At 41.0% G+C, this 26,221-nt stretch overlaps 3 protein-coding genes and 1 non-coding gene across 4 annotated transcripts; 1 reads left to right on the forward strand and 3 right to left on the reverse strand.

The window, feature by feature from the left end:
* Positions 1-12,819: 12,819 nt before the first annotated feature.
* LOC138906317 (uncharacterized) lies at positions 12,820-13,500 on the reverse strand. The gene has a single exon (XM_070194852.1). It carries the CDS (start codon positions 13,498-13,500, stop codon positions 12,820-12,822), a length of 681 nt encoding a protein of 226 aa, XP_070050953.1.
* Positions 13,501-15,055: 1,555 nt separating this feature from the next.
* Positions 15,056-21,466, forward strand: LOC104109858 (squamosa promoter-binding-like protein 1). The gene is made up of 10 exons (XM_009619233.4): positions 15,056-15,925; positions 16,630-16,811; positions 16,951-17,543; positions 18,469-18,543; positions 18,644-18,751; positions 18,838-18,955; positions 19,105-19,246; positions 19,372-19,519; positions 20,073-20,699; positions 20,870-21,466. The coding sequence occupies exons 1-10, from the start codon at positions 15,456-15,458 to the stop codon at positions 21,287-21,289; spliced, it is 2,883 nt and encodes a 960-aa protein (XP_009617528.1). The 5' UTR covers positions 15,056-15,455; the 3' UTR covers positions 21,290-21,466.
* Positions 21,467-21,828: 362 nt separating this feature from the next.
* Positions 21,829-21,901, reverse strand: TRNAF-GAA (transfer RNA phenylalanine (anticodon GAA)). The gene has a single exon. It is a non-coding gene; the product is annotated as a tRNA-Phe (tRNA).
* Positions 21,902-22,531: 630 nt separating this feature from the next.
* Positions 22,532-24,918, reverse strand: LOC104109859 (uncharacterized). The gene has a single exon (XM_009619234.4). It carries the CDS (start codon positions 24,861-24,863, stop codon positions 22,761-22,763), a length of 2,103 nt encoding a protein of 700 aa, XP_009617529.1. The 5' UTR covers positions 24,864-24,918; the 3' UTR covers positions 22,532-22,760.
* Between the last annotated feature and the right edge of the window lie 1,303 nt (positions 24,919-26,221).

Here is a 26,221-nt window from a genome sequence, read left to right on the forward strand (position 1 = left end):
TTTTTATTACTTAAATATTATTTTAATCTTACTTTATTAAATTTTTTATGAGTAAATATATGTTTAGTAAAAATTTAAAAAATTGATGAACATATTATCTATTAAAATATTCCTATGGGAGAATTTTTTTAGTAACACATGATAATTATTTTTAGTCGTTGGCAATAATTTTTTGTTGATGTACACTTTCAAGGTTAATCGTATTTAGTAATTAAACATAAAAATTAATATGATACCTAAATGATAATCACTTCAAATTCGAAAAAGATATACGAATTTAATAGATCTTGACATATGAATATGAAAGAACAAAAGAGATTGATGCATTCCAGTAACACTTGATAAGTAACTAATCATACAACCCACCAATTTTAGTTAATAAATATGGAGCACTTTATATTCTATTAAATATTATATCCCGTAAGAGAATCCCAAATATTTTAGATATTTTTTAAAGAAAATTCTATATAAAATCTCAAAAGTATATATAAAAATTATATATTTATATGTCGGTTTTGTTCGAATTTTTTTACTTAATACCAAACAAAATCAAACCAAACTTAATCAGTTTTTTCAATCGATTTGGTGCGATTTTTCGATTCGGTTTATACACGCTAATCCTTTATATTCCTGTGCCAATGACCGTTGCATAGTTTAGGTTGGGGACTTGAAGCTTAAACTTTTAGTACAATGAATGTGCATACTCATGAAAAGCTGTGGAAACGACCAAAAAAGAATAAATAAGTATATCAGATTATGAAAATGTTTTAAAGTCACCACTTCTCCCAAAAAAAATTAAAGCACCACTTTTTCAATATTTAACGGACTTCAGATTCATTAAAAAGTGAAGTCCACTTTGATTCCATTGAAGCAATATAATCTCTTATATATTTGTACTCCTAAATTAAATGTTTATATTTCATTTTATTTTCTTATACAGTTCTTTAAAAACATTCACTTTCCTAAGACAATCTCTAGTCGATCATTAATTTCCTCGCATACATTTAATTTTCACGTTCTTACTACCAAAAGAGAATGAAACAATACACGACTGGCGCATGTTGCATAATTGATATGACTCGCCTCCCTCCTTCTAACAACATTTGATTTTCAATTTTAACTTGTGCTTTACGTAACTTCTTAAAAATATGAGTTTTTAAAGATGAGATGAAAATTAATTTTTGAAAGCTGAAGATTGTGCTTGGACATGAATTTTACTTGAAATGAATTTAAAGTTTTGTGAGTAAAAAAGAAAATTTTCAAAAACTACTCTAGAGTCGTTTCTGGGATTTGAAGATTTTGTTTTCGAAATCTGCTAAAAATCTATAAACAAACATGTTTACTCTTAAAATCGGATAATAATTAAATTTATAAGTGATTTTAAGGATATGTGATTTCACTTGGCACAAACTGAGAAATATGAAAATTGAAGTTAGAAATTAACTGTAAAATAAAGCAAACCGATATATCATACAACTTTGGCCCTTGAGCTAGGTTGCCTCGCACCAACTAAGTGTATTATTGAAGAGTAAGAACTGAACTACTCAATAAGAAAGTTTAAGAGAGAAAACGTAATATATTATTTTGTTATGCGTGAATCTGTCATTACAAAATGATTGAAACCCACTTTATATAGTAGAGGAGTTCTACATATGATACAATTCTAAATACAGAAGAAAATCTCCTGATTGGCTAATCAACCGGTCTTGACTTGATACATGCCGAGATCTCTGCCACAATCCTCGCCCGGTCACGGATTCCTCGGCTTTCTGTTATTCGACTTAGCATGCTTCCTTCGATCTCGCTAGATCTCTATCCTTCTCGGTCTCGACCTTAGCTGGTCTCGATCTTGATCGATCCCTGAATCACGAGCTAGGCAATAGTTATTCATGTAACGATCCAATATAACTTGGGTTTGAACCTCGGTCTGCCACCCCGGTCTCGATTAACCACCCGATTTTGACCGTATATAGATAGTCCCCTCGTTTTTTAGAGAGTAATGACAAGAAACGATTTGAGCCTTCGATCATGACGTAATCGTCGTGACATAAGCAGCAGAAGTGACCGAAACGTCTTGTCGGTACAATTTTCCAGGTATTTAATGCGCTTCAGTCGACGGTCGGCCACTACCAGTTTTGAACCGTCGTCGTGGAACCGATAAATAGCCCCATTCTTCATTATTTCAAACTTTACTTTTAAATCTTTTTCATTCCAATCTCCATAGTTCTTTGCCTTCTTCAAAGCTTCCTATCTTCAGATCTTTGAATTTCTTTGCTTGTTCTTCCTATAACACCAAATACTTCAATCTCCATTCTTTTTTGCCTACAAAAACTAAATGGCCAAAACATCAAAACTGTTCTGCAGAAAGAGGTTGCTTCCTCATCTTGGTCGGCCGGCGAGAAACTAATGGTGGAGCCACGCCCTGAAGAACTTATTCCCGGGGGGTGTGTCATAGATTCTGACTTTAAGGTCGAGAAAGCCTCATCAGTTCCTGGTTGATGCGAGCCGATATCGAGATATATATGCTCGATACCCAAAAGCCTCCTCGACCAGGTGAAGAAAGATTGTAACTGGGGAAACAAAGAGGTTGTGATACCGGCACCAAAAGAAGCGATCACCACCCACGTGGAAGGGTTCCTGAGTGTTTACACTTATCCTTTCACGCTGGGTCCCCTCGATCCGATCATCGTAGACTTCTACAAGAAATACCAGGTGACCCTCGGCCAAATTTACCCCTCTTTCTGGAGGATCGTGATACTGCTCCATTTCTTCGTGAGCAAAATCGACGGGCTTCCCTTCACCCTTGACCACCTCATAAGATTATATAGCCCTCGACTCTATCGAGGTGGGCTGATAAAGCTTCAACGTCGGGCCACCAAGGCTCTTATCTCGAGTATAGATGAAGACAAAGATCGGGGCTGGATGGGCCGGTTCGTTCGGGTGAAAACCATGGACCTAATCACGGCTGAGAGCATGCCATTTCCTGAGAAATGGAATATGAAACGTAAGTATGATTCAGTCTTTAATTTCTGTTCGTTGTTTTTACTTTTTCATCCTTTCTTATTAGTGTTTTTCTCGATACAGCCGTTGCTTGGATGTCGGGTGCGGTTCCCCCCTCGAGAACTGGGTTAGGAGCCTGGTTTTGATGTCAACACATGCCGAGCGCGCATGGCGCGATTTGTCAAAGGGTCGGTGGGAGGCTCGTACTCACGGTAAGCCTTTTTCCTGACTCACTGATTTGTCTATCGTTCAAACATCTTTTCAAACATGAATTTACTTACTTTCTCCTTTTGTAGGTCTCGAAAAGAGACGTGACTATGAGACCCCGTCCGGTGATGAAGAAGTTTCATCGCTTATCTCGAAAACCGTGAAGGAGAATAAGAGGAAAAGGGCCTCGAACTCCGAAGGTCAAAAACCCAAGAAGAGAACAACCCGTAAACCCAAGGGGAACACAATCCCACTGACTATGGAGTCAGTCCAAAGGCTAAGGGAAGAAGAAGAAGAAGAAGAAGAAGAAGAAGAAGAGAAATAAGATGATTCTGGGCTGGTGGCCCGTGCGCGAGCTAGCACTGAGATTCGGAGAACTCTGGAACCGGTGGGAGTTGATACTACTCCGTCTAGGCTCGATGAGGTCGAGGAGGAGACTTTGGCCTAAGTCCCCGAGCCGAGAGGAACCGAAGATGCTTTATCTCGGGGCAAAGAGACCGTTGAAGAGGTGGCGGATACTGGTGCAGAAATCGGGCTCAAGGCTCCCCAAGACGGAGGCGGCGCCCCAAAAGACCCACTTGGGGCAATAGAGATCGGGGATTCCACATCGTTTCCTTTATTTTCCGAGTCGATGATACGCGACGCTTAGGCCATGGAGACTTGTTACGGGGAAGGAGCCCACAGAGAGGAAGATCTTTCCCGTGGTTATTTTGTTGGGGCAGAAGGTGCCACCGGTCTGAGTGACTTAGAGGTTCCGAAGAAGAGTTCGGGCGAGGCTTCCTCGAGTTTTAAACTGACCAATCAGTTTTCGGCCCCTAGTGCCGATCCCGGGTGCAAGCGAACAATCGTTATCACGGTCCCGGAGGATGCTCGGGTTCTTACTGCCCCCGTAGGGGTGGCTAGCTACCTCTTCGCGAAAAAAGACCAAGCCCAGATGGATGAGGTGGGAGCGCCTTGTCTTTTCAACGAATCCCAACAGGCCCTAAACCGGGTAAGTTCATATTTTCTTTGTCAATTTTCATACTTCTACTTTTCTCCCCTTGTATAATTCATTCTTTCTATTTTTGTAGGCTTTTGTGCTTCATCACGAGGCTTTCTTCCGATCCCGAGGGGAGCTGAGCCGGTACGAAGCTGAAAACCGAGGGCTTACTGAGGAGAGAGATGCCTTTAAGCTTCTCAGTGAGCAGAGAGAAGGGGAAACAAAAGGACTTCGGGCTGAGCTAGAAGCAGCTCAGAAAGAACAAGTTGATCTGGCCGAGCAAGTAAAAAGAATCTTTGAAGTTAATGACACTGACTCGAGCATGATAGCTAACAGTTCGGTCCCACAGGTCCAGCAAAAGCTCGATGTGATCGGATAGGTTCGTGAGGAAGTGGACGTAGTGAAAGCGGAGGCTGAGGCATGGAAGAAGAACATGGACCACCTTTCCTCATAAAAGGAAGCTTCCTAAGCTCAACTGGCCTCGGCTGAGACCCAACTCCGAAGCTTGAAAGAGAAGGTCGTGGTGCAAGCCAAGAAAATTGAGGAGTTCCAGTCTCAGTTGGGTTCAGCAACTTCCGATCAAGAGAGGCTGGCCACAGAACTTGCGGTGGCCAAATCGGAGGTCGACACGGCCAAGGCTAATGCTGATGCAATGGTGGCTATCTGCCGGCCCGACGCTAAAGCTGCTCAGGTTCATGCAAAGGAGGTTGCCGAAGCTTCTCAGGCTCGAGCAAACTGGGTTGCCGAACATGCTAAATACCAGTCTCGAAGGGAGACTCTCGAGGAGATCCATGCTCGTGACTTCGACCTTACAGCTAAGATTGAGAATGCTAAGGAGCTCAAAGCTGAAGCCAGAGTGTTGGCCTTTCCTGATGATGATGATTCTGGGAGTATGAGCGGATCTGAAAGCGGAGAAGGCCACGAGAGCGAAGATGCTGCTCCCGGAGAAGACTAAGTCCTTTAGAATTAGTTTTTTTTGTATTTCTTTTAAGACTGTTTCGGTCTTTTGTAGAGAAATTTGATCGGGCCATGTTGCCCTTGTAAATGATTTTTGACATATATATATAAAAACTTTCTTTCTTTCTTCCTTATAAAATTATGAAGTATATATATATATATATATATAAACTTTCTCCCTTTCTAGTTTATAAAATTATGAAGTTATATTCTAAGGTCCGAGATTTAGACAATTTGATTGAAACCGAACTAGTATAGCCCTTAGGCTTTACGATCGAGCGAGTGCTTGCTCGAACTCTAAGTAAGGTAACCCTTAGGTTTTTTATTTGAGCGAGGATGGTCTCTCGAACTCAAAGCAAAAACAGCCCTTAGGCTTTTGTATTAGGCCGATATAGCCTTTATAAAAAGATTGCTTATGGCTTTCTCCCCTTTTCGGCTTGAAAAAGTATTTTATCATTTGTATTTACAAAACTTGTAATGCCTTATCATGCAATAAGGAACTGTTCGAGAGTTCGAACAATTTTGTACTCATTAAAGTTTTCGAGGCTTGATATTATCGAAGTCTTTTATGATTTTGCCGGGGTTAGCCCTTTTAACTGGTTTATGAGGAAATTCGAAGGCCTGTTTTGTTACGGAATTTGGACGTCTGCTAACCGTGTTAATTCGGTCGTAGCCTTTGTAGTTCGGAATTTGCCCCTTGGGCTTATTTTCCCGTTTTACTTCTAGCTTTTCCCAAGTGTCAGTCCCCGGGTGGGGTGGTCGTGGCCTATAAAAATCGAGGGTTGCCTAAAAGGTCTTATGATCTCAGAGTTTTAATAATTCGATCTCGTTTATTTTTCGGACGGCAGTCCCCGAGCGTGGGGGTAATTATCCGAACTCTGGGTATGGTCGGCCCTTATGCCTATTTACATAATAGATCGAGAGTATGAAATTGTAAAGTAGAAAACTTTTTCTAAGGAGTGAGATATTGGTAAAGAAAAATATTTCTCTTTATAAATGATTATACATGCGTACATGTTCCGTGCCAGGGCTTGAGCAAACTACGCGGGCACGGTTCGTTTGATCGTTTGGCCCTTACAAATTTTTTCTATCGAGACCCTTCCGCCATGAAGTAATTTCTTTGCATCAAAGTTGACATTCGAGGGCAACGCCCTCCAGTATTCGAGGTTGATTGTAAAGAAACCTTGGATACTGTTGAATTGTTCTAATTTAGCACGATCAATGGTTGCCTCATTAAAAACCTCGCCGAAAAATACATTTGGGACAAAACCGGTCTAAGGGAAAAAGAGTGTAACGCGTGCTTTCAGACCTAAAGGCTTCGTGTCGAAGAATCCATCGTTGTTTCTGGTCGAACACCTACAAGGGTTAGTTTAAAATATAAATGAAAATAGAAGGGGCCGTACCTTAGCAGTAGTATTGTTTTAGGTACGATACGTTCCAATTGCTCGGCAGTTGTTCGCCATTCATCGTGCCGAGCTTGTAGGATCCTTTTCCGATGATTTCGAGAACCTGGTACGGTCCTTCCCAGTTCGAACCCAGTTTCCCTTCATTCGGATTTCGGGTGTTGAGGGTGACTTTTCTTAGCACCAAGTCCCCGATGTTAAAATGTCAAAGATTGGCTAATCGATTGTAGAACCTTTCGATCCGCTATTTTTGGGCGGCCAATCGGACGAGAGCGGCTTCGTGTCTTTCGTCCAACAATTCTAGGCTCGTATTCATGGTCTCGTTATTTGACTCCTCTGTTGCATATCGAAACCTGATGCTAGGTTATCTGACCTCGCCCAGTATTAGAGTTTCGGCACCATAAACTAACGAGAACGGTGTTGCTCCGGTGCTGGATTTCGATGTTGTACGGTATGCCCATAGAACCTCGGGTAGTATTTCTCTCCATTTTTCTTTGGCGTCGGTCAATCTCTTCTTAAGATTTTGGATAATGGTTTTGTTGGTCGATTCGGCTTGTCCGTTCCCGTTGGGATGATAAGGTGTTGATAATATCCTTTTGATCTTGTGATCCTCGAGAAATTTAGTTACTTTGCTGCCGATGAATTATTTTCCATTATCACATACAATCTCGGAGGGCATCCCAAATCGACATATGATGTGGTCCTAAATGAAGTCTATGACTTCCTTTTTTCTGACTTTCTCGAAAGCCTGTGCTTCAACCCATTTAGAGAAATAATCAGTCATAAACAAAATAAACTGAACTTTACCTGGGGCCGACGGGAGAGGGCCAACGATGTCCATTCCCCATTTCATGAAGGGTCATGGGGACAGGACCGAGTGGAGTAGTTCCCCGGGTTGATGAATCATGGGTGCATGTCTTTGGCATTTGTCGTATTTTCGAACGAACTCCCTTGCATCCTTCCCCATATCGGTCCAATAGTACCCTGCTCTGGTTACTTTGTGGACTAGCGATTCGGCACCGAAATGATTTCCACAAGTGCCCTCGTGAACTTTTCGTAGGATGTAGCCGGTATCTCCCAGTCCCAAACATATTGCCAACGGTCCATCGAACGTCCTTATAAACAGTGTTCCGTCTTCGGACAAACTGAACCGTGTTGCCTTTGTGCGCAGAGATCTCGACTCCTTTGGATCTGATGGAAGCTTCCCGTTCTTTAAGTACTCTATGTACTTGTTTGTTGCATTCCGCATTTTGTACGTTAAAGTTTCGTCATAAGTTAATCGACGTAGACTCGGGAATGAGATTATTTTGAGACCATAAGCATTTATGATATTTGTAACAAGTGATAAGTAAGTGTTATAAAGGTCAGAGGATTAACGAATCGAAGAAATTGAGTATCGCCGAAGTTTGTTATTTTGGGATAAAATACGATCCGAGCTATAATATCCGATATTTATGGACTAGTACCATACAAGGTACCCTATGACCGTGATAATAAGATGTATAAAGTGTGTTAAAAGTGAGTAGTATTTTAAGATAATCCTTAATTATATGAATTAGTGGGTAATGGAGAACTAACTAGTTAATTAATAATTAATGGTTGAGTAATTAAAGTCTTTTGGATAAGGGTAATGAGCCAAAACATGGCAGCACAATGAATCTTCATCAAAGCCAAAGTATGACTCATTATTTCATGGAATTAGGTGGCAAAATTTAAGGGATTTTTGTGGCATGATCAATTGGACTTTTAAAAAGAAAATCTTTATATGTCTTAAAGGCATAAGAATCATACCCATTCATATAACGTGAGTTCTATCTGGAGATCTCTATATTTATAGTTCAATACAAATCATTAGCCCAAAGTCTATCTCTCAACTCAAGATCATTCGTATGAATTATTACCTCTACTTTTTGTATGTTTTCGATTTACTATCATACATATTTATTGGAATTGGATAGGCTGTTGTAGAAGTCTAGCTTTAGCCGCACATCATTTTAGTAAAAGAGAACATGAGAATCACATCTCTATTCTTAATTAACGTGAGATTTTACAATATTAAGGGAGTACGGTATAATCTTTCTCAAAAATATTATACGGATTTATCCCTACTCCAGGTATGTTAAAGTTAATCCTTCATTTTGGCATGATCCAAGTAATAATACGTAAACGTAATGCTATTTCATAAGTATTTCTACTCTTAACAGTTAAGGATGTCTACGCTATTCATTCCTGTAAAGCGATATTTAAGCATGTCTAAGTATGTTTCTAGTTCCGTGTTGAGGTATTTGATAAATATGTTAATATTAATAGTATTGTGATATACGCATCTTCATTTACCACCGAGCTACGGCCGGTAGGGCAGTTACCACCGGTTGGGCAGTTATGTATTATTATTTACCACTAGTTGGGCAGTTATACATTTACCACCGAGCTACGGCCGGTCAGGAAGTTACCACTAATCAGTTGGGCAGTTAACGTCACAAAAATGAGGTAACTAGAACTATTATATTGTAGTTTTATTTATATATACGAGATGGGTTTTACTCTATATGTTACGGCCCTCAGCGGCAAGTCAGAAGTTATAAGTTGACTCTTATCTCTCCCCGAGATAGTATCTTATTATTATTCTATTTCATTGCTACCTTACATACTTGGTACATTCTTCGTAGTGACGCCCCTTTTTCTGGGGCATTGTGTTTTATACCACGCAGGTGTATATAGGCGAGGTGAGGACCATCCACTATAGGCTGCCTCCAGATATCAGCTTTTGATTGGTGAGCTCCACATCTTCCTGGAGTATTGCCGAGTCACGTTCTATATATGTTACTTTGTTTTATGAGGATGTCAGGGACCCTGTCTCGACTTATATATTATGGTCATGTTTTCTTAGAGGTTTTGCAGACAGTGTCCTGTGTATAGCTTTAGGTATGACATGTCAACGGCCTTGTCGGCCCCTATGTAACTATATAAATCTTTTTGAATTAGTTATGTGAGTTAAGTCCTAATTATTAATTACATATATAGATGTGGCATATCATGGCCCGTAATGAGTCTTATAGAAAAAAAAAGATAAGGTACGTGGCGCTCGATTGAGTAGACATCGGGTGCCAGTCGTGGCCCTCTGATTTGGGTCGTGACATTGTTTCTCCAATCCTAGTTTAAACTTGTGGAGTTTATCTCGGTGTAACCTTCTTCGATTATCGATCTCATGAGTTGTACGACAGTCCCCGAGTTAAGTTCGCCGTCTTCGACCGATGAACCTAAGTCTGCAAGAGTGTCGGCCTCGCTGTTCTGTTCTCGAGGTACATGTTGCAAGGTCCATTCCTTAAATCGATGTAGAGTCAGCTGTAGTTTATTCAAGTACCTCTGCATTCAGTCTTCTCGGACTTCAAAAGTCCCGTTAACTTGGTTTACCACGAGGAGGGAATCACACTTAGCCTCTATGACCTTCGCTCCCAAGCTTCTAGCTAGTTCGAGACCTGTAATCATGGCCTCATACTCGGCCTCATTGTTAGTCAATTTTGTAGTTTTGATAGACTGTCTAACTACATTACTTGTGGGTGATTTTAGTACGATGCCTAATTCGTACCCCTTCGCGTTCGAAGCACCGTCCGTAATGAGGGTCCAGACTCCCGAAGATGTACCCGATTTTATCAGTAGTTCTTTTCAATCTCGAGTACGAGGGCCAGCATAAAGTCATCCATGAAGTCCGCCAAGATTTGAGACTTGATGGCGGTTCGGGGTCAATACTCAATATCGTACCCACTGATTTCTACGGCCCATTTGGCTAATCGACCCGAAAGCTCGGGTTTGTGCAAAATATTTCGAAGAGGATAAGTTGTTACAACACATATTGTATGACATTGGAAATATGGTTTTAGTTTCCTAGAGGCGCTTATTAAAGCAAGCGCTAATTTTTCTAAGTATGGATATCTAGTTTCGGCCTCACCTAAGGTCCGACTAACATCATAGACAGGGAATTGCGTACCTTGTTCTTCTCGGACCAGGACTCCACTTACCGCTTTCTCCGAGACTGCCAAGTACAGGTAAAGTTGTTCGTCCACTTTCGGGGTGTGAAGCAGCGGCGGGCTCAATAAATACCGCTTTAGTTCCTCCAAGGCCTGCTGGCATTCCGGAGTCCATGCAAAATTGCTCTTCTTCTTAAGCAGCAAGAAGAATCGGTGGCTCCTATCTGAGGATCTCGAAATGAATCGTCCTAGGGCAGTTATCCGTCCCGTCAGCCTCTGCACGACCTTTATATTATCCACTACCGTGATATCCTCGATAGATTTGATTTTATCAGTGTTGATCTCGATTCCCCGATTGGACACCATGAAACCAAGAAACTTGCCCGACCCAACCCCGAATGCACATTTTTCGGGGTTGAGCTTCATATTGTACTTCCTCAATATATCGAAAGTCTCCTGTAAATGCTTTAAATGGTCCTCTGCTCGCAGAGATTTAATTAACATGTCATCAATATAAACTTCCATTGATTTTCCTATTTGTTCTTCGAGCATTCGGTTTACTAGGCGTTGATAAGTTGCACCAGCATGTTTTAGACTGAATGACATTACATTATAACAGTAAGTACCGTACTTAGTGATAAACGAGGTCTTTTCCTGATCCTCCAGGTTCATCTGTATCTGGTTGTACCCGAAGTAGGCATCGAGAAAACTGAGAGTCTCGTGGTCGGTCGTGGCATCGATCATACGATCGATATTAGGCAAAGGAAAAGAATCCTTGGGGCATGCTTTATTCAGGTCTTTATAATCTATACACATTCTAAGTTTGTTTCCCTTCTTAGGGACTTCCACTACATTTGCTAACTATTCAGGATACTTTACTTCCCGAATGGATCCTATTTTGAGAAGTTTGGTTAACTCGTCCTTGATGAAAGCATGTTTGACCTCGGACTAGGGTTTTCTTTTTTGCTTCACCGGGCAGAATTTAGGGTCCAGGCTCAGTTTGTGAGTGGTACTTTCTGGTGGGATCCCTGTCATATCGAATTAGGACCAAGTAAAGCAATCCATGTTAGCTTTAAGTAAATGAATAAGTTTTTTCCTGAGCTCGGGGGTTAGCCCCGTGCCCAGGTATACCTTTCGTTCGGGCTGATGCTTGGCTAGTGTGACTTGTTCCAACTCTTCGGCCGTTGATTTGTGGCATCGGAGTCATCGGGAATTATGAAGGATCGAGGGATCCAGTAGTCGTCATCCTTGTCGATCCCTTGCTTCTGCAATTAGATCGAGGCCGGTGTCTGTGGTTGCTATTTGGGCTCGTGCTTTCCCTTCAAATCCGATCCCTTCGTTGATGAGAGTGCCGATACCGGTATCACTTCATCGACTGCAATCATCTCTTTGGCAGAGGGTTGTTCCCCGTACACTATTTGTACTCCCTCCGATGTCGGGAACTTCAGAACTTAGTGAAGGGTCGAGGGTACTGCCCTCATGTTATGGATCCAAGGCCTTTCGAGAAGGGCGTTGTACGTCATGTCACCCTCGATCACATGGAACTTTATTTCTTGGATGGTCCAGGCCACGTTCACTGGCAAAGTAATTTCACCTTTGGTGGTTTCGCTTGCCATGTTGAAGTCGTTAAGTACTCGGGTTACGGGCACAATTTGATCTTGTAGGCCGAGCTGTTCTACGACCCTCGATCGAATTATGTTGGCCGAGCTACCTGGATCAATCAAAACATGTTTAACTTGGATTTTATTTATAAGGATAGATATTACCAGTGCATCGTTATGGGGTTGTAAGATCCTCTCTGCATCCTCATCATTGAAAGACATGGTCCCTTATGGTACGTAGTCTCGAGTCCGCTTTTCCCTCGTGATCGACACCTTGGTGCGTTTGAATACGGGTCCCTGAGGAATATCGACCCCTCCAACAATCATGTGGATCACGTGCTGAGGCTCTTATTGCTCATCCGTCTGTTTGAATCTCTGTTCTTAAAGTGGTTTTTATCCCGATCGCTTAAGAATTCTCGAAGATGTCCTTCGTTGAACAAACGGGCTACCTCCTCCCTCAGCTGTCTGCAATCTTCTGTTCTATGACCATGGGTGCCATGATATTTGCACATTTGACTAGGATTTCTCTAAGCCGGATTAGTCTGTAGAGGTAGGGGCCACCTGGTGTCTTTGATGCACCCAATGGCCGATACAATAGCTGATACATCAACATTGAAGTTGTATTCTGATAGTCGTGGTGCTTTTTTGGGTTCGATATTTCTGTCAAAACCACTCTTACTCATGAGCCCTCGAGAGCTCTGTCCTCAATCATTTCTTCTATCAATTCGAACGGGGTTGCGTCCAGGCCCGTTGCTTCTCCGATCTCCACTGTATGGCTGATATCGATCTCTGTTTGACCGTGGTTCCCGGTCAATATCCCTTTTAACTCTGTCGATGGTACTGTTTGGATAAACGGACCCGGAAGGAGCCCCCAACTTGTTATTTTCGACCCTAATCTTTGACTGGTACCGATTATTCACATCGGCCCAGGTTACAGCTGGATATTCGATCAAGTTCTGCTTTAACTGTTGTGAGGCTACCGAACTTCGCATGTTTAGGCCTTGAGTGAAAGCCTGAACGGCCCAATCGTCGGCGACCGGGGGCAGATCCATACGCTCCATTTGGAACCGAGATATGAACTCTCTGAGCATCTCGTTGTCTTTCTGTTTTACTTTGAAGAGGTATAATTTTTTAGTCTCGACCTTTATCGCTCCGGCGTATGCTTTGACGAAGGAATCTGCGAGCATGGCAAAAGAATCAATGGAGTTAGGTGGCAAATTATGGTACCATATCATCGCCCCCTTTGATAACGTTTCCCCGAATTTCTTCAGCAGTACGGACTCAATCTCATCGTCTTCTAGATTGTTCCCCTTTATTGCGCATGTGTAAGAAGTAACATGCTCGTTGGGGTCGGTAGTTCCATTATACTTGAGAATTTCTGGCATGTAGAATTTCTTCGGAATGGGCTTAGGAGCAGCGTGGGAAGGGCTTTTGTACGAACTTCTTTGAATCCAAACCCTTCAAAATCGGTGGTGCCCCCAGAATTTGATCAACTCGGGAGTTATATGTTTTTATTTTTTTGTCATTCGCTTCAATCTTCTTCTCCCCCGATTCAATTCGCTTTGTCAGATCCTCAAACATTTTCAAGATAGCGGGGTCGGTCCCTGACTCATTCACATTTGACCTCCCCGGCACTGGTTTGTCCCTGTGAACAACTTCCTGTGATGGCTCGGGTTCGACTCTACTCGGTGCGTGGTTCTGATTTTGAAGTTGTGCTATTGCAGCTTGTTGAGCCTGCAGCATTTCGAATATTATTCGAAGGCTGATTCCGCCTTCTTCGCCGCCCTGTGCGTTCTGACCGGCTGATCGAACGTCTCTACGGATGCTATTTTCAGGGTCGACGCCCAGATTTGCATTCAGGGCAACATGGGAACTGACGTCGATGGGGTCTGCAACTGGTACTCCCTCGAGGTCAACTGGAAGCACTTCGTTTCCTGGGGCGGCTACGTTGTCGTTTTCGCCATGAAAACCAAGGCCATTGTCGATGTGTGTGGGTACTGCTCGAGAGTTCGACATGCTAATCCTGGAATAAAAAACGCTTACAAGAACAAATGTAAAGCAGTGTTTGTGTTATGAAAATTAGCACCAGGCAATCCCTATTATCCTTGGCCCCACGGTGGGCGCCAAGCTGTTTACCTTTCAAATCGGATAACAATTAAATTTATAAATGGTTTTAAGGATATGTGATTTCACTTGGCACAAACTGAAAAATATGAAAATTGAAGTTAGAAATTAACTGTAAAATAAAGCAAATCGATATATCATATAGCTTTGGCCCTTAAGCTAGGTTGTCCTCGCACCAACTAAGTGTGTTATTGAAAAGTAAGAACTGAACTACTCAATAAGAAAGTTTAAGAGAGAAAACGTAATATATTGCTTTGTTATGCGTGAATCTGTCCTTACAAAATGATTGAAACCCCATTTATATAGTAGAGGAGTTCTACATATGGTACAATTCTAAATACAGAAGGAAATCTCCTGATTGGCTAATCAACAGGTCTTGACTTGATAGATGCCAAGATCTCCGCCACAATCCTCGCCCGATCACGGATTCCTCGGCTTTCTGTTATTCGACTTAGCAGGCTTTCTTCGATCTCGCTAGATCTTTGTCTTTCTCGGTCTCGACCTTAGCTGGTCTCGATCTTGATCGATCCCTGAATCATGAGCTAGGCAACTATTCATGTAACGATTCAATATAACTTGGGATTGAACCTCGGTCTGCCATCCCGGTCTCGATTAACCATATTTTGACCATATACAAAACATATATTTGGAAAAAAAATTGAAAAAAAAGAACTCCCAAATTTTATGAAATTTTGTACGATCCAAAGAAAATGTTACATTAAAATATATGACCGCACTCTCCCTCTTCTTATTTTGCTGATGGAGGTCTACTATGTATATATTGTTTTGGCGTAGCATCAAAAACAAAATGAAAAGGCACTTCACCCCACCACTCACCCGACAATACAATACAACACAGCTCAGGCCTCAGGTCGTTACTGTTTCTTCCCGCATTTACATTCTCTATCTTATCATTCATTCATCCCAACCTTTCTCTACCCTACTTTTGTCGTTTCTTCTTTCCTCTTCCGACCCCCTTTTTCCATTCTCCAGTTGTAATCTTCGTTAATTAAGCGGATGGGCATGTGGCTTGCTCTTAATAGGAATTATGCTTGTCTCACTCTACTCTTTGTCATTTTTGGTGCCGAACTTAAGCTCTTTACTTAAATTTCTAGGATACTGATCATCAATTCTTCAGCTATCATCTGTCACTGACTTACCTTCAGATTTTGATCCTCTGTATTTAGATCTTCTAGCTATCCGTTACAATACAAAAATGGAAGCGAGAATGGGAGGTGAAGTGCAACTTTTCAAGAAAAGCTTAGAGTGGGATCCCAATGATTGGAAATGGGATGGCGATCTTTTCATTGCCAAGCCTAAGATTCCCTCTTCTAATTACCAGTTTTTTCCCCTCGAAACCGGAAACAGTTCCTCTTCGTGCTCCGATGAAGTAAATCTTGGGGAATTTGAGAAGAGGAGGAGGGAAAACGATGAAAATGTGGAATATGATTCTGCTTCTCTTTCACTGAAGTTAGGTGAACAACGAGGGCATCCTAGGGAATTTGGGAAAAGGACCAAATTAACTACTACATCGAGCAGAGCTGTGTGTCAGGTTGACGGTTGTGGGGTGGATCTCAGCAATGCCAAAGACTACCACAGACGACATAAGGTTTGTGAGATGCACTCCAAATCCAGTAGGGCACTCGTTTCGAATCTTATGCAGCGTTTCTGCCAGCAGTGCAGCAGGTCAGTATCCACCAATTCCCTCTTCCTTTTACTTGTTTTTTGAAGTACTCTATCTGTTCTTTCCATTTCATTTTATAACTTTATGTTTTACCTTGCTTCTCTGCTGCTCCCTCCGTCTCATCCTATGTGGCATTGTTTGAGCAAGGAGTTTATAAAAGGAAAGAAAGATTGTTGAAACTTTTGATCTAAAACTAGCCATACATATTTGTATGGTTATAAATCATCTTGTTAGGAATAAAATGAGAAGTTAAAAGTTAAATTAATTCGAAATATAGAAAGGTGTCATTTTAATTCTAAAACAGATGCTTATTAAACTTGTATTTCTGGTGTAAAAGACATGTAATGGAAAATATGGAACAATATATGAATTTTCTAGAGGAGCTAGGAGGAATGTAGTTGCTTTGTTGTATTAGTTTGGATGTTTGTAATTTTGTACCATCTTGGTACCTTTTAATAAAATCTTACCTTATCAAAAAAAAGAAAGGTGTCATTTTTTTTTGGGACTAACTGAAAAAGAAAGTGAGCCACATAGGTTGGGACAGAGAGAGTATTAAATAGTGTACTAGAGTGTTATTTTGCTTTTCAAAGATAGCGCAAATTGCAGGAATCTTTTTTAAGTTTGATTGTTTCTCTTTGCTTCATTGGGGTTAATATCTTCGAATGATTCTTTGGTTTGATGTCAAGGATTATGCTTTTACATGCAGATTTCATGCACTTGAAGAGTTTGATGAAGGGAAACGAAGTTGTCGTAGGCGTCTAGCTGGTCATAATAAAAGGAGGAGGAAGACGCAAGCTGACTCAGATGATAACAGCAAAACTCTGAATGATGTCCAGACAAGCGGTTATTCATTGATCAGCCTGCTAAAGATACTCTCCAATATGCATTGTGAGTATTTTCTAGCTCTTCTGATGTAGACTGATTAGACAAATTACGTATATGATAAATTTCTTGACAAATGTTTTGGTGCACCTGAAAATGTCCTTTATTGTTTCTAGAATAACTGCAATATATCCATAAATTGCAGCCAACAGAACAAACCACATAGAAGATCAGGACCTGTTGTCTCATCTTTTGAGAAGCCTTGCCAGCCAGGGTGTCCCGAACGGAGATAATAATTTATCTGGACTTCTGCAAGCATCTTCAAACTTGCTGAGTAATAGGTCACCCTCCCGAAATTCAGATATAGTTTCACTGGTCTCAAATGGTTCTCAAGGCCCTCCCATACTGAAAGAACAGCACTTTGCTACTTTAGCAGCTCAGGCGCCTCAGAGAAGTTCAGATGTACATGATGTCAGGCTTGAAGATGTGCGAACAGAGTCTTGTCGAAGTCCAGGCACTTCGTTTCCAAACCAGAACAGTTCTCCAGCTTATGCACAAGCCAGAAAGAGTTCTGCCGGGAGGAGCAAGTTGATTAACTTTGACTTGAATGATGTCTATGATGGTTCAGATGATGGCGGAGAAAATCTAGACAGATCACCTTTACCTGCAGATAGGGGGATTGGTCCTCTTGAGTGCCGTTCTTGGTTACAACAGGACTCTCACCAGTCAAGTCCACCTAGTAGGAACTCAGATTCTGCTTCTACACAGTCACCTTCCAGTTCCAGTAGTGATGCTCAGGTACCGATAACTAGCATGAGAACCATGGTTTTACTCATTAGTTTGTATGTGACATAAATACTAAGTCAATCACTATCTTCATCGTAATTTCAACAACCATGTTGATCCATTTTTCTGAGATTAAACTTTGACATTCTAATTTCTGTTTTTCTGTTCATCTTCTTCTTTGAAGGTCCAAGCTGGCTCAGGTGTATTTAGTGTCTTGAATTATCTCTGGATTTGGCTTCTATTTATTCCCCTAGTGGCTATTTTCTAGTTGCCTTCACCCCAATCCTTGGGGACCAAATTGTGATGATTAAAAATCTGAACTTACCCTCATCACCAGCTTGCCTCAAGCTTTGACATATTCCTACCTACAGCATGATTGCTATCTAATGTTACTTTGGTTTTAGAAAATGGTCATCTGTTGGTATTGATATCTCTTGTTTCTGCAAACATTGATGCTACTCGATGCTCGTCTTATTGTGGCCTAGCTCCTTTTCATTTTACCAAAAAAGCTTCAACATGACCTAGCTAGCTTGAAGCACCGATTTGTAGCTGTTACTGATATTTGAAATGTGTGCTTGCATAGAGTACGCTAATTCCTGAATATAACAAAGATCTTATTTGATGATAGCGTTCAATATGAGCAGCTCATCCATTTGTCCACCCACCACCTTGTTTTTAGTAACACAAATAGTGGCCAACTTCATGCTTCAATTGTTTATGTTCAAAGAAAAGAGTGTCTTCGAGAGTCCTCATCTTTCTCCTTGAAAAATGAAAAATAAGAGAAGAGAATCACTCAACAAAAGGTCCATTGAAAAAGAATCACTTTCCAAAAGAAAATCACTTCCGAGTGGTGTAACTTGACATCTAACTCTTTTCCCTTACTTTTTGTCACTCCGAATTTAGTCTTAATATTTCCTTATATTTTTGTCGGTTGCAGAGCCGCACTGATCGTATAGTTTTTAAACTATTTGGAAAAGATCCTAGTGATTTTCCGTATGTCTTAAGAGCACAGGTATTTCTTCAACTTCAGCTTCTGGAAGTTTCTTTTATGTATAATCGGATAGTTGTACTCACTCTTATAGGTTCTTTTTCTTTTTGTCTTGTAATTGCAGATTCTTGACTGGCTATCCCACAGTCCAACTGAGATTGAGAGCTACATTAGGCCTGGTTGTATTGTCTTAACAGTATATCTGCGGCTTCCTGAGTCTGCATGGGAGGAGGTATGTTTGTTCAAAGCAATAACTTGAACTTGTTTAGCTGTGTCTATGGTCTCCGTTGACATCTATAATTTTAATGCTTCATACAGCTTTGTTGTGATCTGAGCTCCAGTTTGAGTAGGCTTTTGGATGTCCCCGACGATAGTTTCTGGAGAAAAGGATGGATTTACATTAGGGTGCAAAACCAAATTGCATTTGTGCATGATGGTCTGTTCTTGTCTTGAGTTTTCTAACATTATAAATTCCTTCCAAACCCCAAGATATAAAGCCGCTAAAGAAAATTGCTTCTGTTGATATTTTACACTAATGCATTCCACGCAGTAAGTTGTATTACTTTGTGCTATAATGCGATGCAGGGAAGCTTCTTTTAGATGTTCCCTTGCCGTCTGAGATTGTTGAGCATACTTCAATTTTAAGTGTCAAACCCATAGCTGTGCCAGTATCTGACAGAGCTCAGTTTATAGTTAAAGGCTATAACTTAACCAAGCCTTCTACAAGGTATGCATCATTATTCAGGGTGATATATTGATCAACTGTGGTTTTAGCATTACTGTTCATGCACACTGGTGCAGTTCTCCAATACCATTGAGTCTTGCTTATCCTTAACCTGTTTCTTTTTTCAGATTACTTTGTGCTTTAGAAGGTAATTATCTGGTTACAGAAGCTAATGATGAGGTAGAGCATGTTGATGGTGTCAACAAGTATGCTAAACTTCAGTTAATGGATTTGACATGTTCTATTCCAGCAGTGTCTGGAAGAGGATTTATTGAGGTGAACTCGTCCTAAGTTTGTTCTTGTTCCTCTTTTAACATAATCTGTACAAATTGAGAAGGAAAGATGGTACATATGTACCTCTTTTAACATGACCTACACATGCTGCTACTGAATGATAAAAGCTTGGGGCTATATTATGATACTTTAATCCGATTTTATTGCACATGAGTATATCTAGATATGTCGTTGGGGTTCAAAAGATGGTGAGACAGGTGAGATCACTCGTTATTTCAGAAGTTGAACATGAGATTAGTGTACATACTGGGCGATATGACTTTTTGTCTGGGTGAAAGGATTTGTATAATTCGCTTGTTTATCTTTTACATTAGTTTGTTTGTAGTGGATGTTAAAAAAGAAAGTTGATAAAATCTGGTTATATATTATGCAAATACGAAAAGGTGCAACCTTGACTTTATAGCATTTTTGACTATATCTTGTAGAGATCTGTCTCATCCCCTAATTTATATGCTCACAGCACTAAAGCAGTAACCTATATTTTAGAAGTATAAACCATAGCCTCTAGTTTTTTGAGATTCTTTTATTCGTCCAGGTTGAAGATCATGGTCTTAGCAACGGCTTCTTTCCTATCATAATTGCAGAGGAGGATGTTTGCTCTGAGATCCGTATGCTTGAGAGTGCAATAGAGTTGACTTCAGCAGAAAACGTTAATGGACTGACAAATAACATGGAAGTGAAAAGTCAAGCCATGGATTTTATTCATGAGATGGGTTGGCTTCTTCATAGAAATAATTTGAAGGCTAGATTGGGGAATTCCAATGCAGTCCTCTTTCCTTTGAAGCGATTCAAGTGGCTTATGGAGTTCTCTATAGACCATGATTGGTGTGCAGTTGTCAGGAAACTGTTGAACCTTCTTCTTGACGGAACTGTTGGAGGAGAGGAGAATTCTTTCCTGAAAGTTTCACTATCTGAGATGGGTCTACTTCACAAAGCCGTGCGGAGGAATTCCAAGCCTCTGGTGGAGCTGCTATTGACGTATACTCCAAATGAAGTAGCGGATGAACTATGTTCTGAATACCAATCTCTGGTTGGAGTTGACGGGAAATTCTTGTTTAGACCAGATAGTGTTGGGCCTGCAGGATTGACTCCTCTTCATGTTGCCGCTGGGATAGATGGATACGAAGATGTGTTAGATGCATTGACTGATGATCCTGGAATGGTATTTTAATTCTGCTTGTTGCAAACTAATGACTAGAGGAACTTAAATGGATTAGCTTTTTTTCCTTAATGTTTATGTATACTGTTAGAAAACAATTACTGTTTGATTGAAGTTATACCGTGTTTACCAATCCTTATCCCCTGAAATATTCTAAAATTGGACTTGTGCAGGTGGCGGTTGAAGCGTGGAAGAACACACGTGACAGCGCAGGTTTCACACCAGAAGATTATGCTCGATTACGAGGACATTACTCGTATATCCACCTGGTCCAGAGAAAAATAAACAGAGTAACTACCAAACATATCGTAGTTGATATTCCCAATATCATGTCAGGGGGGAATAGCAACCAGAAAGATGAGTGTGAGGTATCACAGACCGAGAGAAGACTCATTCAGCCCTGCGGAATGTGTGATAGGAAGTTGGGTTATGGAAGTCGGAGTCGATCCCTGTTATACAGGCCCGTAATGTTCTCAATGGTGGCGCTCGCTGCTGTATGCGTTTGTGTTGCTCTCCTCTTTAAGAGTTCGCCGGAAGTTCTATACATATTCCGTCCCTTTAGGTGGGAAATGTTGGAGTACGGATCTAGCTGATTTTACCCCCAATAAATCTGATAGTGTACACCTATATACGTCTACATAAAATGTATACCTTCAGACAGTTCATATCCTAGCGATTAACATATTTATTTGTTTGATTAAATAGGTCCCCTGTCCGCCTCTTGTATTTTATGAGATTGGATTCACAATAAGGTGGTAAGATTTATCTTATGAGACATGGATAAGACACTGCTGTGGTACTTTAATGTCTGATTGGAACTTTTGGTTGTAGTCTTGTAAATAAATTTAATAAAAATGAAGAATACCTGCAATGCATGTTTAGGATGTTTACGGAACGTTAATGTGCCAGTAAGGTTTATACCTAAATAGGAATTGCAAAATTCTGGTGAATGTAATCTTTTAAATAGATTATTGATGAAAATAAAGTTAATCTAATTATAGGAATTCACTTCCGTTGAAATTGCATGGACAAATCATCGTTGAGAATATGCATAGACACAGAAGAAAAAAAAAGATACTAACAAATCAGGGAAAAGCATAGGAACTTTGGGAAAAGTCTGGCGTCAAAATATTGCGGTGAGCGTGGATCGAACACGCGACCTTCAGATCTTCAGTCTGACGCTCTCCCAACTGAGCTATCCCCGCTTTATCAACTATTCTTGTTTTGGATAATAATAATTCTTAGACGCACAGAGAAGAAGTGCTTAAGCCTTAAAGCTCTTAACCTGGTTGAACTGCAACTGCACTTGAAACATGCTATAGGTTAAAGAACATTTTTGTTACTATAATACAGTTATGTCCCTATTACCATTAGCACTGATTTTTAGCCTAGCTTCTTGTATGTACGTTTGAATGCAACAGATATTTTCTCCTGAACATTGGCTTAAAAGGATTCAAGATTGAGAGGATAATGGTATTCACATTTCTTGATTTAGAGAATGAGAACCTCTATAAATACAGAGAATGAAGCTTGATTACTGAGTCCAATTAGGACTCTGCTATCCTGCCTCCACTAATGTGGGATTGCAATCATATACAGTTGTGAGTTTAAATCTTGCTGCTATCCTATCTCCACTTAATATGAAATTACAAATACATACTGTTTTGAGTCTAAATCTTGAATAATAAAACTCCAGCTTATGTACACATTGGCTTTTTAGCACACGAGATAAATAAGCTCAAAGAATAGTGCTTTCAGAAAGAGGACTGTAATGATTATAGAGTAGCATTCTTCTCCTTCATATTGTTGGTCAACTCAGTGGATAGAGCTCAATATACTAGTAAATACCTCAAATTCATCATTCTTTATTATCATTACAAAACTTGCATAATTTATTCCATGCTAAATCCTGCAGATATTTAACGTGGACACCACCCACTAAAAATGGACAAGAACTTGATAACATACTTTTGTTGTCAGCCCACACAAATGGAGCTCTTAACTCTTCAAACCGCCACAAACAACATGATATCTGATTGATCTTCGCTGGCCACATCTTCTGCTTCAACAATTCATCCATAGGACATCATCAAATTCACCCCTTAACTTATCGCCTACTAGTAGGCTCCGTTTTACGTCCACAGTAATTGTTGCCGAGGGGTGCCACGCTGGAGTTCCATTCTCATATCCGTTCCACGTCAGCCGTTGCAATCCACTCCCATCCAACTTCACCAAATATAAGTCGCCATAAGGCTGGTACTGGTTCGGCAGCGACACAGGTTCTGCTGTCACTCCGCCCAAGTTGGCCGTGAACAGCAGCCACTCGCAGTCCTTACTGAAGCACACGTGATTAAGCCTCTCCTTATCCACTTCATCGGATCCCTCTGGCCCTGCCACGTGGATCCTCCGGAGACCTGTGCCATCCGGATGAACAACGTAGATGCTGAAGCAAGTGATATTATCCGGATTGTGCCTGTTGGAAGAAAATGCAATTAGCTTTCCGTCAGGTGACCAGCTCGGCATTGTATCAATCCATGGTCCCTCCGTTAGCTGACAGATTTCTCCTCCCTCCAACTCTCCCTTAACGGCGTCCACAATGTACAAATTTTTATGCCCCGAACGCCCTGAACGGAATACCACGTGCTTCCCGTCAGGCGAGCAAGAAGGGAAGGCATTATTTCCAGTCTCCTCTTTTGTGAGAACTTTTATTTCTACTGGAATTTCCCTAGCGCAATCCTCATTAGTAAGGTCTAATGAGTCGAATGAAACTCGAGCGATTTGGACCGTTGCTTGTACGGAGTCGAATACAGGTCCAACTGATGTAAGTATCACGTTGGGTTCAGCTGGTGACCAGGAGTTGCCGAAAGTTGTACGACCTTTGAACAATGTCCACCTCTTGGAACCATCTGATTTGACGATTTTGAGGCCTGAATAAGCATTAAAATCTTTATTGAATGCAATAAAATCACCCGAGGGAGAGAAGGAAGGGAATGATCCGTTAAGCCTCAGCATTCTCAGTCCTTTTGTTGGAGAAATAACCGGGTCCAAGTTAGGAATAGTTGTATCTCCTGGTGATGATTCACCCCTGAAACTGTGATAACTGAGAAACGTAGCTTCAGGAGAGAAGAACGGATTGTAATGGTGAGTGGTACGGTTAAGGAACTCGGTCACGGGATAGAAGTTGTGCGACTCAACATCGAAAATCTCAATGTGGCGATGGCTCTTACCGGGTCTTCTAGTGGCAATAGCAATCACTGCTTTGGAGCTGTGTGTGGCAGCTGCAGGAGTAAAGCAGTGCACCCCAGGAGGAGTGACTCGAACCGGATCAGCACATTGCAAAGTGGAGAGATCCTCTGGCAAATCAACTCTAAAAATACTCCACCAACCATCATCAGCTTGGCGGTGAAAATAGATGGTCGAATCACCAGACCAAGTTGGCCAGCCACCGTGTTGGCACACCAATGTCCGCTTGCTGGGATCGGATTCAGGGAAAACAACAATATCAGTGCTCAGATCATGGAATTCACCGGGCCAACGACGGTCTCCGTAGGATGCAACTGCAATCAAGTGTCCAGATTGCGAAATCGCCGGACTGTAATCAACACAGCCGTAAGGAGTCAAGCGGACAGCGGTCTTTTCATGGTCGAGGGTGGTGGAATAAAGAGCGGACCAGCTGGTGAAAATCTGCTTGGGCGACTGGTGAGCAGAGATGTAGTAGAGGCATTTATTTCGAAGAAGGGGACGGTCGAGAAATGGGCTATCAGGGCTCCCATCAGGAAGTTGTTCAATCTCTCCTAAGTGGGAGGGACGTTGCAAGTAAATGCGAGGAGAGCCTGATCTCTCGGAAACAAAGACAAGAGTCTGATCTTCGTCAACGAACTGGCCGTTAAAATTAACGGAGGTACCGTCGGTAAGCCGTTGCTCGGTAGGAAAAGTATGGAGCGGAGAATTAAAGAAAGAAAAGGGAGATTTGAGGGAGAAGATATCGAAGCCGTAATTGGTTCTGCCAACTGTGGAGAAGATAATAGAACCATGTGGTGATTGTGAATCCATAATATTGTTGATTATTTGCTCTGCAGCTGGGAAATGGTAGTTATAGAGCTGCAATTGTAGTACTTGAGAAAGGCGACGGAGCTTAGGTAGGTGGAAAGTGTTGGCGTTAGGCATGACGTTTCTTCTTTTGCTTTGTTGACTAAATGGGAGAAAAAAAGGTTTCCTGATACTGACAAAAAAAATTTAAAGTAGACACGTCACGTATGAAATGCCTTATCCCAAGAAGGAAAAAGACACAATTCTCTTCTCCTAATGGACAAGTCCACAATGTCCGGCTTTCAGTAAAGCTGTTGGACACTGGTTCACGTATTAACAATTCAAGCCTATCAACTCCTCTATCTAGTTTTAGCACTGTGTGTGAGATAATGGTTCCTCATTTCATCAACGGCAGTGGTATTAGATCCGATTTTATCCTTGACTACGTCGATTCGAAAAGCATTATGCTTATATATCTAAGGGGTGCAAACAACCCCACTTTAGCGTCTTTGTATTTACACTTGCTCCCAAGCGATAAAAAATAGTTTTGGGGGGAGGTACTTCGCACATGAAAATATTCACCCGCATCCGAAAGTTACTACACACCAATGATGTATTTGCATAAATTTAATTAATATGCATTTTTACTTATAATTCAACCATGATAAATTGTAATAGTGTGCATTGAATCGACATTTGATCCAAACAGATTTATCCATGCAGATGATGTTAAGTTGAGAAGCCAGATTCACACTTAGCATATGTTAGAAACTCATGTCAACGCCTTCAAATTAATCGCCACACTCCCTTTGATTACATTTTATCCATTCAGCTGAATGCTGATAATAAGATGAGAATTGAGAATCCAGAATCACACTTAGCATACGTAGAAAGTCACCCAACAACCCCAATACAAGGATGATTGCATCTGAAACTGTCAAGTGTCAATTTCCTAAAATAAAGAGGATCGTGCTGAGAAAAACTAAGATGAAACAATAGTCTAAATGGGACTATTCGGTATTTCAAGTTTAAATTTAAAGCCTTGAGCAGCCTTCACCCTCGCATTTTGGACACTTCCACTTGATCCCCTCCTTTGACACTTTCCAAGTCTCAACACTAACATATTGGACTATCTTTAACCATGATCCAATCAAATCTTTTCTTGCCTATTGAATCTATATCGACAGACTTCAACCAGGTCCTTGAGGAAGATGTGTTGTTACCGGTATACTCTTCAATGTTTGTAGTAGAAATCAATTGAACAAACATACCGACATATTTTTAAATTTCTATTATTGATTCTCCTTATGGTTAAAAAAGCAATGCTCTTAGTTTCAATCCCTTTTCAGCCTAAAGAAATGCATGAATAATTCAGCAGCATTGACTTCAAAGGGCAAAGTCATCAAGAAGTTAGCTTTCATGTATCAATTAATGAAGAAAGAAAAATAAAGACTACCTATCAAGCTACGTAGGAAGAAAAATGAGAAAGAGGACAA

Source organism: Nicotiana tomentosiformis, chromosome 2, assembly GCF_000390325.3.
Source record: "Nicotiana tomentosiformis chromosome 2, ASM39032v3, whole genome shotgun sequence".
Taxonomy (NCBI): domain Eukaryota; kingdom Viridiplantae; phylum Streptophyta; class Magnoliopsida; order Solanales; family Solanaceae; genus Nicotiana; species Nicotiana tomentosiformis.